We start from the raw sequence: 12705 nt of genomic DNA, 5'->3' as shown, positions 1-12705 counted from the left end.
GGCTAAAGGAGGAGGGATGTGGGAGAGGGTTCTCCCCTCTCTGAGCCCTAGCCACAGCTTGATGAGGTAAGGGTAAAGCAGGCAGCCCAGATTTCCAAGAATACCTCAAGGCACTGCAAACATGGTCAGTTTACCATCTCTGCCAGCCTTGGACAACAGCCTCCAAGCACACTTATCTTCAAGTCTGAGGAATTCAGAATACATTTAAAAAAACTAAAATTGGCCCAACTGGTTGAGGAGCCAAGCATGGGGCTGGCAGACCCAACACAGCTCCTATCAGCAATCTGTGCTCTTCTGGAGTACCAGCTGGAGGCCAGGCTGGCTATCCTATAGATTGAAAATGCAATCAGTACACACATTTAGGCAACCGAATCCCACTGTGTAAATGCACAAGGAGCACTTGGATAGGACAAGAAGACTCCAAAGGGCCAACTGCTATAATCTCCATTGGCCAGATAATCTTGCACATACTCTTGTAAGGCCAAAACTGGAAGCTACCTACCCCTTATGGACCATGACCTAAAGAAAATACTTATAACCATGACAGTTCTGAAAGGAGAATGTGTTTTATCTTCTGCAGTGTGCAATACAGACACAAATATTAATGGTGACAACTTCGATGTCTCAGCTGAATTTCATATGTGGCTTTTTCCTGTGCAGATAATGGACAAAAACTTTGATCTCACAAAAGAAAACACTTCTCATAAGATCCTGGAATCCTTGCTAGACCCATCTGCTAAATGACTAAATTCTGCAACTTACAACATGCAAGCAAAATAAAACTGCTAAACTGCTGAAATAGACTGGATTATGGGATTGTGTCGACTGCAACATGTATTTGCACATTTACTTAAAAATGCACTTTAAAAATGCTCCACGAAGCAGCATTTTTCTCTCTTGAAGGATTTCCAGCCAGTAGCATCAGAGCATTCTGTCTGCATCCTGAGTATTTGAAGGAAAACCATTCCTTAATCTTCTAAGAACAGTTTCAAAACCCCATGTGTACACACACACACAAAAAAAAAAAAAAAAAATCACAATTGGAAAACTTGAATGCTGTCTGCCTGGCAGGAAGGAAGCCATTTTCAATAACTAAAAGCAACATTTACAATAGCAGTCTGAAGGCTAATATGGAACTCACATGTAGATGTCAAAACAAGTTAGGCCCATACAATTCTGTAGGGCAAAACATGCAAATGCATTCCATCAGCCTTGGAAAATATGTCAACATCCCAGGGAACCCAAATGACAAACATCTTGTAGTCCCTGAAAGAGTTCCACAGTGTGTAAACATGAGGCAATCAAATGAAGTAGCTGGAATCTCAGGCATTTCTTCAGCTTTATTCACATGTAAATTATTAACTAAGGATTTGGGTGCTTTCAAGTTACTCATTTCAAGCCTAAATCACTCAAATACACTTTGAAAAGAACTCTATCTTGCTTTAAATGTCTTAGCCTTCCTTACAGCATACTAACATGTTGAGCATATGGAAGCTAATGCCTGCTTCACACGCAGCTGCAGCTGCAAAAGCATTTTGTGTTTGCTAAGCGAAACGGCACAAAGGTGGCTCTTCAGCAAGCCTTTGGCAACAGTGACAGGGTAAGCAAGCAGAGGACACTCTCCGGTACATGACTGTATTGTCTGTGGCAGAGAACCCATACGACTGTCTGCCTCTTGGCCATTTCTTCCAAGAACCAAGCTCTAAGCAATTCCCTCCAGCCCTGTTTGTGTGTAGGCTGCTGTCTTCTGGTTGATACAGGAATATGGCTCCAACCAGAAACCAAGTCATACGCAGCCGGCATAGAGACGCAGCCTGGCGGGATGCAGAGTGATGCTGGCTGGCTCTGAGTTGGCAGTACATGGTGCTGGAACAGCATAGGGGGCCAGAGCAAGGTTAGCAAATACATTACTGGGCACGAGATCAATACACGCAGCCGCTAAGCTGGTTAGGTCAATAATTAGCACTCACCGCAGACACTGGGAGGTATGTCAAGCTGAAAGCTTGCAGTACGGTTGGACAGTGCCATTGAAGGAAGAAAAGCAATCTGAGTGTACAGCACATTTAGCATGGTTTTTAGTAGTTTATAACAGATCCTGCTTAGTACATTTTATTCCTACACAAAAAAGTGCTTTCATGCACACATTCACTTTTGGAATATTCTAGTAACAAAGGTTCAGTACTTGTTCCCATCAGATTAGGGACTAGCTTGCACTGGATAGAAATGGTTCAGTTCAGTGACTGAAAGGTATCTAATGCAATTTGAGATGCCCTGGGCTACTCAAGCTACAGGGACTGGTAGTTCAGACAGGACCCAAGGAGATAAAGCAACCTCTGATAAAGCAGCTGGAAGTTAGGCAGTCTACTTGACAGCACTTAAAATGACGCTAAACAAGTATGTTTAGGCAATTGAATCCTGAAAGGGTGGGACTTGAGATCTAGTCAATACAGTCAGTGGAGCCCAGTGGGCAATCCAGCTCCCACTGAAGCTAGCGGGTCTCAGCGGAGCCAGCACACAGGGCTCAGTGCTGACAAGGGGACCGATGACTAGGGACTGACTCAGTTTCCTGCACTGAGGCATTTCGTGCCATCTGAGGTATCCTGTCAGCATCCACTGCAGAAAGGTACAGCTCCATGTAATATCTACCAGCCTCATGAACATGTCTCAGCTGCCATAGGGCATGCAGATAGAACCATGAACCTCTATACCAGCAAGTGAGCTGAGCCCTGGATCGCTAGTAACTCCAACAAAAACTTAGAGCAGATGTGGGACACCTACAACAAACTAAATTTAGATGATGCTCTCAAACTAAATGCTGCCCAAATGAAAGTAGTTTATAGCTGTGTTGATGTGTGCCCAGTTATCTTTGGCACCCAACAGCCTTTCAGCCGTGCCTTCCTGCCTCGGTCACAGGACGCTCTGCATGGTTGGTGCTGTGCCACTATGCTGGCTCTGCTGCAGCTGGGATTCCCTCTGCTCCCTGCAGATTTGCATGTCACCGGAGTCACTGTGTACCCTGGCAGGACAAACAACTGGTGGTGGATGCCAGGCTTGCAGGAAGTGGGGAGCACAGAGTTGAAGTGATTATAGGACTCACACCTATCCTGGTAGCCAAAGAAGATCCAAAATCCTACAGCCAAACATAAGGTCTAAATCAAAAAACAGGATACAGACACCTCAGGTTTTTTCCCACAGAACATTTGTTTTTATTCTGTGGGGGTTTTACTGTAAACTATATAAACTGTCCTGGGAACAAGGACTTCGGCTAATGTGCTAAGGCAAGACTAACAACCAGGCTACAATTTCAGGATCATTTTGTTCTGCATATCCTCTGGTCTCATAGTCGTTAATTTTTGGTTATGCTGTGGTCCATCTGTAATAAACAAAATAAAACCATCTGCTTGGTCTGCAAGATAGTCCAAGTATTTTCCTGGAAGTGGGTTTGACTAAGGCGAACCAAACCCTATTTTTTCCACTTCTGTGGTAATTAGCCAAATCCATAGGCTATCATACAAAAGGCAGTTACCAGCAAAGGATTGGGTTTGGTTTTTTTCATAACACCCCTTAATCCATGGGATTCATGGGATTCAAAAATCATGATGGTCCATCACGAAACCACAGTCTCTGGTTTTGGATTCACGCAGGCAGGGAGACAGCACAGTTCAGGCTTATCCTTTAAAAGTACCATGTGGGCACCTTAGAATTAACTTCACCTGCAGTACTGAAGGTAACTCTATAAATTCAAATTGGAAGAAAAGTTAAATGTTTTCAAATATGAAATCAGTAACTGCAAATTTGTTATAGCAACAGATGAGAGCTAGGAATTTCAGAATTATTTTCCCCGTTGTAGCTTGGCACTGCATTAGTACATTGTAATAATGTACATCATGGATGAGGAGAAAAAAATAAAACCAGTGAGCTAAGAAAGCAGCTGTGGATCAGTTTGTCTTTTTTGATTTTATGAACTTAAACTCTCAAAATTATATCAATGTTGGTTTCTTCTAAGGTGTCCTGGGTTCTAAGGTGCCCTGAGTCAGTGGCTGCATGGTTCTGAGTTACCGGCTGGGCTTAAACCACAACATAAGATTACTGAGTAAATGATCACAGTTTGTTTCTTCTGACTAAGGGTATTGAAATGTGTTTGCAAAGTAGTCATTTGCAAAACAGATGGTGAATATACAACTTCTGTTTTTTTCACGGGGTTAGGGAAGACAAGGCATATTTGGGCTTGTTCGAAGTCATCTTCACCTTGCTCATCTGACTAGGGACCTTAAAATACAAAGGGAAGCATAAGATAAAGTAAATCTTGTGGTTGAAGTATTTCTTTACATTCCAAATCAGGGAGAATGAAGTGAAGAAAGAAGCCACTTTTTAGCCAGATGAAAACAAAACAGCAAAGTTTTGTCTGCCACGGTTCAGTGCATCATCACAGTAGAGATAGACATCTAGTAAAAAAGAATTAGGAACTCTTAAAAAAAAAAAGTTTTCCAAGCTTCTGAGAGACAAAGGAGGTTGTAAATGAACTAATTCAAGACTTTTTAAAAAAAAAAAAAAAAAAAAAGAACAGTTACCTCTAATATATAGGAAAACACTGTAAAGTATCTACAACACATTATGTATGTGGGGAGAGAGAGAGCGCACATGTGCAATCCCAAATAGATCCGTATGACGAATCCAAGTTTTCCTAAGTCAGAGAGCTTAAATAGGGATGGCATCCTCTCTCCAAAAGTGTGGAAGTATATCTTAAATACACTTTGACATTTCAACTTGGAAAGAAATGGCTGAAGAGGAGTGTTGTAGGGGTCTGCAGACTCCTGAGTGGCATGGACAAACGAACAGGGGATGACTATCCAGTGTTTGTCAAGATATAAGAAGGCGGCTGTAACCAACGAAGGTATTGCATAAAAGGTGTCAAACAAAAGAGCTTTTTTCCCAGAGCCCACAGCTGAATTCACTGCCCCCTGATGTTGTGGAAACAACAATATAAATGAGTTCAAAAAGCAATTAGAAGAATAAATAGAAGAAAACGCCACCACAGTCTATTAAACACAAAGATGTGGCTACAGGCCCTGGTTCAGAAAGAAATACCCACCTATTGCCAAAAACCAGGAACAGACGTTGAGGGAAACATTACTGTGTGTTTACCCACTTAAAATAACCTTCCCCTAAGCATCTGTTGCAGGCTCTGTCTAGCTAAATAATCTTTTGGACTAATACAGTACTGCTGGTTTTCTATTTTGGTTAAATTCTTCTTTCCCAGGGTATTTTCAACTAAAGCAATGCAAAGCCATGTCCTGTAATAAACCTGGGGAGAGAACTTTTTTAGTATGAAAAAGAAGCTAGGGTACTGCCACAGAGGGGCAGAGAGAATGCAGCAAAAAATATTTCAGAGGAAGCACTATTGTAATACAGCACTTACAGAAGTTGAGAATTTCAGAGGAACAGAAACAGCCTTACTATTCAGTGGTGGAAAGAGGCTTGGAGCTGTAAGCAATGATACCATGTCTGCCTATTTATTTCTTTGGAGTTCAGTATTACAGCACATACTAATTGAATTATAACTAGAATGGGATTATAGCAAAGAAATACCAGCCTGCATGATCAGATTCTAAAGACTTGCCAGCTGGGCCAGAGATCATTATGAGTATTTTCAGAAGTCAGAAATTGCACTCACCAAAAATAAAAATACAGTTTCCTGCTCTTTCATCTCCATCGTTCTTTGTCCCTCTCTGTCTCTCACTTGTAACTTTACAGGATTGCCATTATGAAAATAACTTTAAAGGAACTTTGAAGGGATTTCCTTTGAAAGTTACCCCTGTGGGAGATAATACCAAAAATATACCAGTGTCCAACACTGGTACAAAAATATTTTAATCAGGCAAATTCTGATTTTATAGTTAAGCTCGTACCTGAAACAAATGTAGGGAAGTCAAGAGTTTCTCCTCACCCCACCTTTTTTCCCTGCTGGTGTTTCACACCCAACCTATGGTTGCCCTTCTCCTTAGCATGAAGACTGTATCACAAGACTACACTGCTTACCACTGATTGTGTTCCTCGGGTGGAAGACGTTGTAATAGGCGTTATAGTGATAGTACTTGTCACCTTGCTTGCTGCAGGTCGTGAGGACACATTGTTCCGGGGTGATCGAAGGACAGTACCGGTCACAACTTCCTTCTCTGCTGCTATGTTCACCGGTCTGACTGTTATCACAGGACTCGCACCATCAGGCGCAGCACTGGGAGAGCGTTTAAACTGGGAACCTAAGTGGATGTGGATTTTATTGTCTTCTGTTGTAATAATGTTGGCGTTGGCATTATACTTGCGGATTGGAGTCGGAACGGTTTGTTTTTCTGGTGTTACTTTGAAGACAGCCCTTCCCATGGTTGTATCTTGTGATTGCGGAGAGACAGAGATTTCTGCTGGTGCTGCGGATGTTGATACTGTCATAATCTGAATTGGTGATGCAGGTCTGTCAGCAAAGGGCACTCTCCCTCCCTCTGGGGACTTTTCCCTGGTGAATGTTGTTATAGTGACTGGAGACATAGAACGATCTCGGCCCAGTGGACTTTCACTGCCTTTTCCTTTTTGTGGCATAACATTGGGAGAGGGAATGATGGTTATTCGCGGCTTCTGATTTCCCAAAGTAGGAATGACAGTGGTACTTGAAAAAAATTCCTCTGAGGTTGGACTGGTTATCTCCAAAGTAGCTGTGCTGTTCTCATGGTCTGGTGTCACCCTAATATGAAGAGGTTGACCCTGCTTTGGTGAAAGGACAACCTCCCCAGGATGCGCTTGACCGTGAGTTCGGGCTCCTTTGTCAGGAGCTGCCTGAGCCCCAGTTTCCCTCTTTCTCATCCATGGTATCCAAGATTTCCTCATTGCAAGTTCATTTGCTGCTGGAGGATATCTCTCGAGCACTGAAGAACGCTCCATGGGTTTTTTCAGACCTACCTGCCGCAGGTTGCTCATGATGTGGTTCTCCTCCTGGAAGGATTTCCTTATAAACACTGCCGGAGTTTCTTCTTCTGCTGCTTCACTGCTTACAGCATCTGTTTGCACGCCAGTGGACGTCACAGGAACATCAACCATTCTTCGTCCATTTATGCTGGGCCTCAGAGCACGGTTGTAACGCTTAGAAAGCTCCAGCTCTCTTGTTAGGTTCAGAACTTCCTGACCCATGCTCTTGTTTTTATTTTCTTCTTCCATAAACCTTTGCTGCAGAACCGAATAATCAACTTGGAGCTGAGAAAGCTGGTCTTCTTTGTTCATGAGCTCATGGATTTTTTCCTTAAGAGCTTGAACTTCTGCTTTCAAATCCCTGCTTTTGGCCTCTTCCAGGCGAAACCTGTGCCTCAGCTCTGCCTCCTGGCTCACTGCTTCACCTTTTTCTATTGCTTTAGTTTTGGCAATCTGGAGTTTCATCTCTTCCAGCTGTTGAGAAAGAAAGTTAGCTTTATCCTGCTCAGTCCTGAATTTCTGCTCTAGCTGATCATATTCATCTTCTGTCTTCATCAGATCTCCTTCAACCACTTCCAATTGTTTGAGACGGTTTTTCAGTCTTTCAATTTCAATGGTAAGTTCTTTAATCTTGTTGTCCTCATGACAACCGTGCTCTGGCCCTTTCCTGGTTCGACCTCTTGTAATTTCTCTTTCTACTTCCTCCATACCATCAACTCTTTTCTTTAACAGGTCAACTCTACAGCTTAGTTCAGAGGATTTTTCTTCTTCACCTCTCAGTCTGCTAATTAACTCATCCCTTTCCTTTGTCAAACTAGACACTTTTTCCTCCATTTCAGATTTCAGTTTCAAAAATTTCTTACTTTCTTCTATCAGTTTCTCTGTTACATCCATAACTTTCCCTTGTTCAACTTTAAAATTCTTGGTTAGACCCTCAACCTTTTTTTCCTCCTGTTTTATTTTTTCCATCATATTTTTTCGTTCATCAACCAACATTACAGTAAATGACTTCAGCTTTGTGAGGTCATCTTTTAAGCTTATTTCAGCCTTTTCCAACTTACTTTCTGATGCCTCAAGGTCTTTCACTCGAGTCTTCACCACTTCCAATTCATTTATCAAATCCTTAGTCAAATTCTTTTCTTTCTCCAAGTTTAAGTGTAACTGGGTGCATTCAAACTTACTTTTACTGAAAGCCTCTTCCAGCTTCTCTAGTTCTGACATTCTTTTCTGCAATTTTTCCACTTCAAGTTTCAACTCTTTGCTATGGTGCTCTTCCTCTTGCAGTTTATTTTTCAGCTCTTTACACTGGGATTCGGTTTTTGTGATCTCTTCATCTTTCCCCTCCATTTCAAGCACACGCTTGCGGAGGTTTTCCACTTCTGCCATTAAGCTAGAGTTCCCGCATTCCCCTTTCGCTATTTTATCTCTTAGTTCTTGAAGTTCCTCCTCAGCTTTTTGAAGATTTTTGTTAGTTTCTTCTAGCTCCTCTATTCTGCGAGTCAACCCCACTAGCTTAAGCCTTAGCTGTCTATTATGTGACTCTTGATAAGCCAGTTTAGCAGTCATCTCCTCATGTTCTTGAGAAAATGATGACGTTTTGTGTTCAAGTTCTGCCTCTAATTTCATCAGTTTTTGTCCATCTTCTTTTGTTTTCGCACTAATAATTTTAAGCTTTTCTTCTTCTTCCTTTAGTTTCTGAGTTAAGTCCTGTATTTTCTGACCTTGTTGACCAAGTTGTTCAATATGCATTTGTCTTTCATCCACCAGCATGAGTGCAAATGATTTGAGCTTGACTAGTTCTTCCCTTAGTTTATTGAGTCTCTTTGTATATTCCTTTTCCTTCCGAGCTTGATAGATCTTCTCTTGCTCAAGAAGTTTCTTCAACCTGAAACAGAAGAGAAACAAAATATATATAGATGTATATATTTCTCCATTTTTAAAATCACCTTCATTTAATCTTTTTTCTCCATTTAATAACCTAGTAGTCTTTCAAGAAATTACTACTACTACACTTACTTTCCCAAACCAAATATTTTAAATTACAAAAGTTAACTGAAAATTATATAAAACCATCTAGAAATCTGAAAAGCAGTGAAATTTTATACATTGTTAGATAACAAACACATCCGATTTTAATTCATTTACATTTATTTCTCTGTTAGGATGATGTTGGTAAAAGTTTATCATATTCTAACAGAAGGGGTATATCTACTTACCAACTCATTTATACCAAACTTGTTTTACAAGGTGGATTCCTCCTTGCATACACAAAAACGTGTAAAATAAGATAGAAAATGAAAACTAATTGCTGTATGCAGTCATACACAAATGGATCAATCTTGGTTATAAATAAACCAGCAGGACAGAAGATTACATTAACACACAACTAATAACCATCTGGGCATCACATAAAAAATTAGCAGGAAGACAAATTTGCCAGCACAGTGACTATTACGTTAAAAGGTTTCTTCTTCCAGGCATATTTCAATTTACAATAGTAGATTTTGTGGACTGCAAGGATCAGACTAATCAAACCTTTGGGTACAACTAACCTCAGCTGAAAAATGCTCTTCTTTACACAGTCTGTAAAGCTGTATTTTCAGACAATATAAAAGCTCACAATACACAAATTAGGTGTATCCTCATAAAAATAATAAAGACCTACATTTTCCAGCCTTACTCATGCAACATTTCAGTGGAGAAAGTATTAGTAATATAAGTAATTTATATCTGTGATTTATATTCAGGATATGTTGACATCAGTGCAGAAAGTTCCTGCACATGTTGTAAGCACGGATTTATGAAGATGGTGATACTCAACTGATCAGGAGATACAGATAACACAGGGATATAGCTACTCATGTAAGAGCCTTATTGCAAAAGCAGCAATACAACTTAGAAAAGACACGGGTACTCATGCTGAATTTACTGTGCAATGACATGTTTTTCAAACCACTGATGAAGTACCTACAACTCCCATATCACTTATCAAGACACATGTGATGATTCGAATCCAGTTGTTTTGTTAACTCTATGTCTGAAGCTTTTGAACATTTTTGTAAGTATTTTTATCTTAAACGCTGGACTAACTGGTGATGGGTGAAGCACAGATATGCATTCCTCTCTGCTGCCCCAGCAACAAAGTGGTGCAAAGAGCTCCAAGGCACAATGTTGTAAACAAAGGATGTCTCCCAGAACCCTCACCTGACCTCTAAACTCATAACAACAGCCATATTAACTTGGTCCTCCAGCAACTTTTAAAGTTTTACTTCTTGCTCCTGGGGAACAGAATGAACAGGAACTGGAAAGAAAAGCTATAAGAAAAGAGAAGGAAGTCAGACACAGGATGCAGTAGGTAGGGAAGGAGAAGGCTGAAGAATGCATTGGAAAACAAGGGTCAGATAGGATGTGGGAGTAAGAGAATAGCAGGAACCAGCAGGAGAGAGAAAAACAAACAAACCTTACAGCCAACCTTGCTGGGTCACAGATTATTCTCAAAAAAATCTCTGCAGTTTTGGCAGCTCTTTGGAAAGGACTGAAAGGACGTGCTGGTGGATGCCTCATTATGGGTCAAGTTAGAATGTCAAAAGGTAAAAAAAGGCCCGCTGCCACTCACAAAGCATGCACTTTTCACACTGAAGAAGGAACTTTATTAGCATGCAATATATTCCCTGGCTGCTGTATCTCACTGCTTCATGCAAGAGTTTCTGCCAAGAACTCTCCCTCATCTCCCCCAGGCTCCATTTTTAAAGAAAGAGTATGCATCCTTCCACAAAATATTATTTACCATGACAGAATAATGTGCCCTAACCTGGTGGTGTTCTAAATGACCCATCTCCCAAAGTCATGAACATATATATATACAAGAATATAAGATCTTCAAAACAGAGAATGTTTCCAGCCTCCATTGTCACACAGGAAACTTTTAAGGTTACCCCTATAAATTAAAAAAAAAACCAACGAAAAACCAGAAGACAGCCTTCTTTTTAACAATTTTGCCACTTGACAGCCTATCTAGAGATGCTCAGAAAACTGCCTATGATTTTGAATTCTTAGGCTGTTCATAATGGGCACATGTGGTTTTCACCCAGCAGCTGCTTCAGGTGGTACCTGCCAGCCATGCTGCTAAACAGAGTGCGAAATAATTCACTGGCCACACATTGCCCCATGATTACCCGAGAGTCTACTGGTGAATACTGTCAAGAAAGACACTGAAAAAACTCCTAAATATCTGTTAAATTAAGACAAAAAAATGCCAGGAATAAGACTGAGCAAGAGAAGAGAGCACATTAGCACCATTGCTGCCTTTCAGGAGAGCTAGCAGCGGGGATTAACTAGCCTGGCCCCTCTGGGAAAAGAAAAAATAAAGCACTGTAACTGTGCCTGTACAAGGAGGTGAATTTGCTAATGTGTCTGTGCCAAACAAGGTAGGAAGCACGTTGCAGCATTTTATCCTGCCTCAGCTTTTACATGGTGAAACTAGACTGTCCTAGATTCGACAAGTGAACTTTCACAGAAGATACTTGACAATACTTCTGTTTGCCATGTCCAGAAAACTGCTTTTAAAATCTGGTTCTGTGAGGGATGGATGGGAAAGCAGCATTCAAATCTGTGCAGATGCCAAAGTAATAAGCAAAATCTACACCTTTTTGGTGTTACTTCTAAACACTAAAATAAAGCTGAGTTTAAGCTTGCTCATGCTTTTCCATCTTTGTAAAACTCTTATACCTCAGTGGTTAAACTGGAATTTCAGGGACCGTAAGGTGATGTCCCCTCTTGATGCTCACAACTGATTTATTTCAGGCTTCTCATCTGACTGCTGCTGCTGCTAATGTTTGCTAAGTAATGCAGACCTGCACAGGCTCCAAAGCAGTACGAAAACCACCTTGGATTCACCGCACAATGTGTTATCCAGAGCAACTGCATTCTTGGTTTGTTTTGGGGTTTTTTTTAGATATGGGAAGAAATATTCAGACACAATTGGGTAACCTGATTCATCAAGAAGAGTCTCAAGGGCCTGGCATATGGACCACAGCGGGGAAGTATATCTGCTTCAGTTCCCTGTGGAGAGAGGGCTGTACCGCCTGCTCCTGCTGAGGTCTGTGCAGAACCTCTTTTCCCCATGTTACTACTACATGTAACATGTTGAAACATGCAGCCTGATTCACTCCCTGAATACACGGTCTTCTGCTGCCATGAGGGTCCAGGCAGTCTCTCCCTCTCTTTGCTATGTGTCCTCCCCACAGGATTTGAAGAACAGGTGCCCTACGACTGTCCAGCATTCAAGATGATCACATTACCACACTCCCCCTGGCAGTATACTGGATAAATAAAATAGCAAACCCTTAGGTGTGAATATGTGCAAACTGTTAACTGCCTCAGTTAAAAATAAACACCCCGGCCATCCTTCATGAATGGTGTGCTGGAAGCCACCAGCAAGGAGGAAGATGGGAATGAATGGGCAGCAGCCAGACCCTCCCTGTCCTCCTTCCTTTGGGTTTGGTGTTGAAGCATTTCAATGCACAAAGTCTTTCTGCTACCCCTTCCCTCCTCTGAGCTTCAGATTGATCATCAGATGCATGACAGGATGCTGATAGCTGCTGATCCCTATCCCTCCAGAAATGTGGCTTTATTTCTTTTATTATGGTTATGTTCCTGTGCTGACTGCCTTGCTCAAGGCTAATCACTCCTTCAAGCGTGGATGGCAATTTTTCCTTAAGGCAAACCTGGCCAATACCATACTCTCTC

At 41.4% G+C, this 12705-nt stretch overlaps 1 protein-coding gene across 6 annotated transcripts in view; it reads right to left on the bottom strand.

Moving 5' to 3' along the window:
• FILIP1 (filamin A interacting protein 1) overlaps positions 1-12705 on the bottom strand; it is a 105234-nt gene that overhangs the window by 9475 nt on the left and 83054 nt on the right. For all 6 annotated transcript variants that reach the window (XM_030490099.1, XM_030490102.1, XM_030490103.1 and 3 more), the window contains one exon: positions 6040-8842. In XM_030490099.1, coding sequence (XP_030345959.1) covers positions 6040-8842 — 2803 coding nt within the window. The remainder of the gene's footprint in view (positions 1-6039; positions 8843-12705) is intronic.

Source organism: Strigops habroptila, chromosome 6, assembly GCF_004027225.2.
Source record: "Strigops habroptila isolate Jane chromosome 6, bStrHab1.2.pri, whole genome shotgun sequence".
In the NCBI taxonomy this organism is placed as follows: Eukaryota; Metazoa; Chordata; class Aves; order Psittaciformes; family Psittacidae; genus Strigops; species Strigops habroptila.
This window is presented reverse-complemented; position numbering and strand designations above follow the sequence as displayed.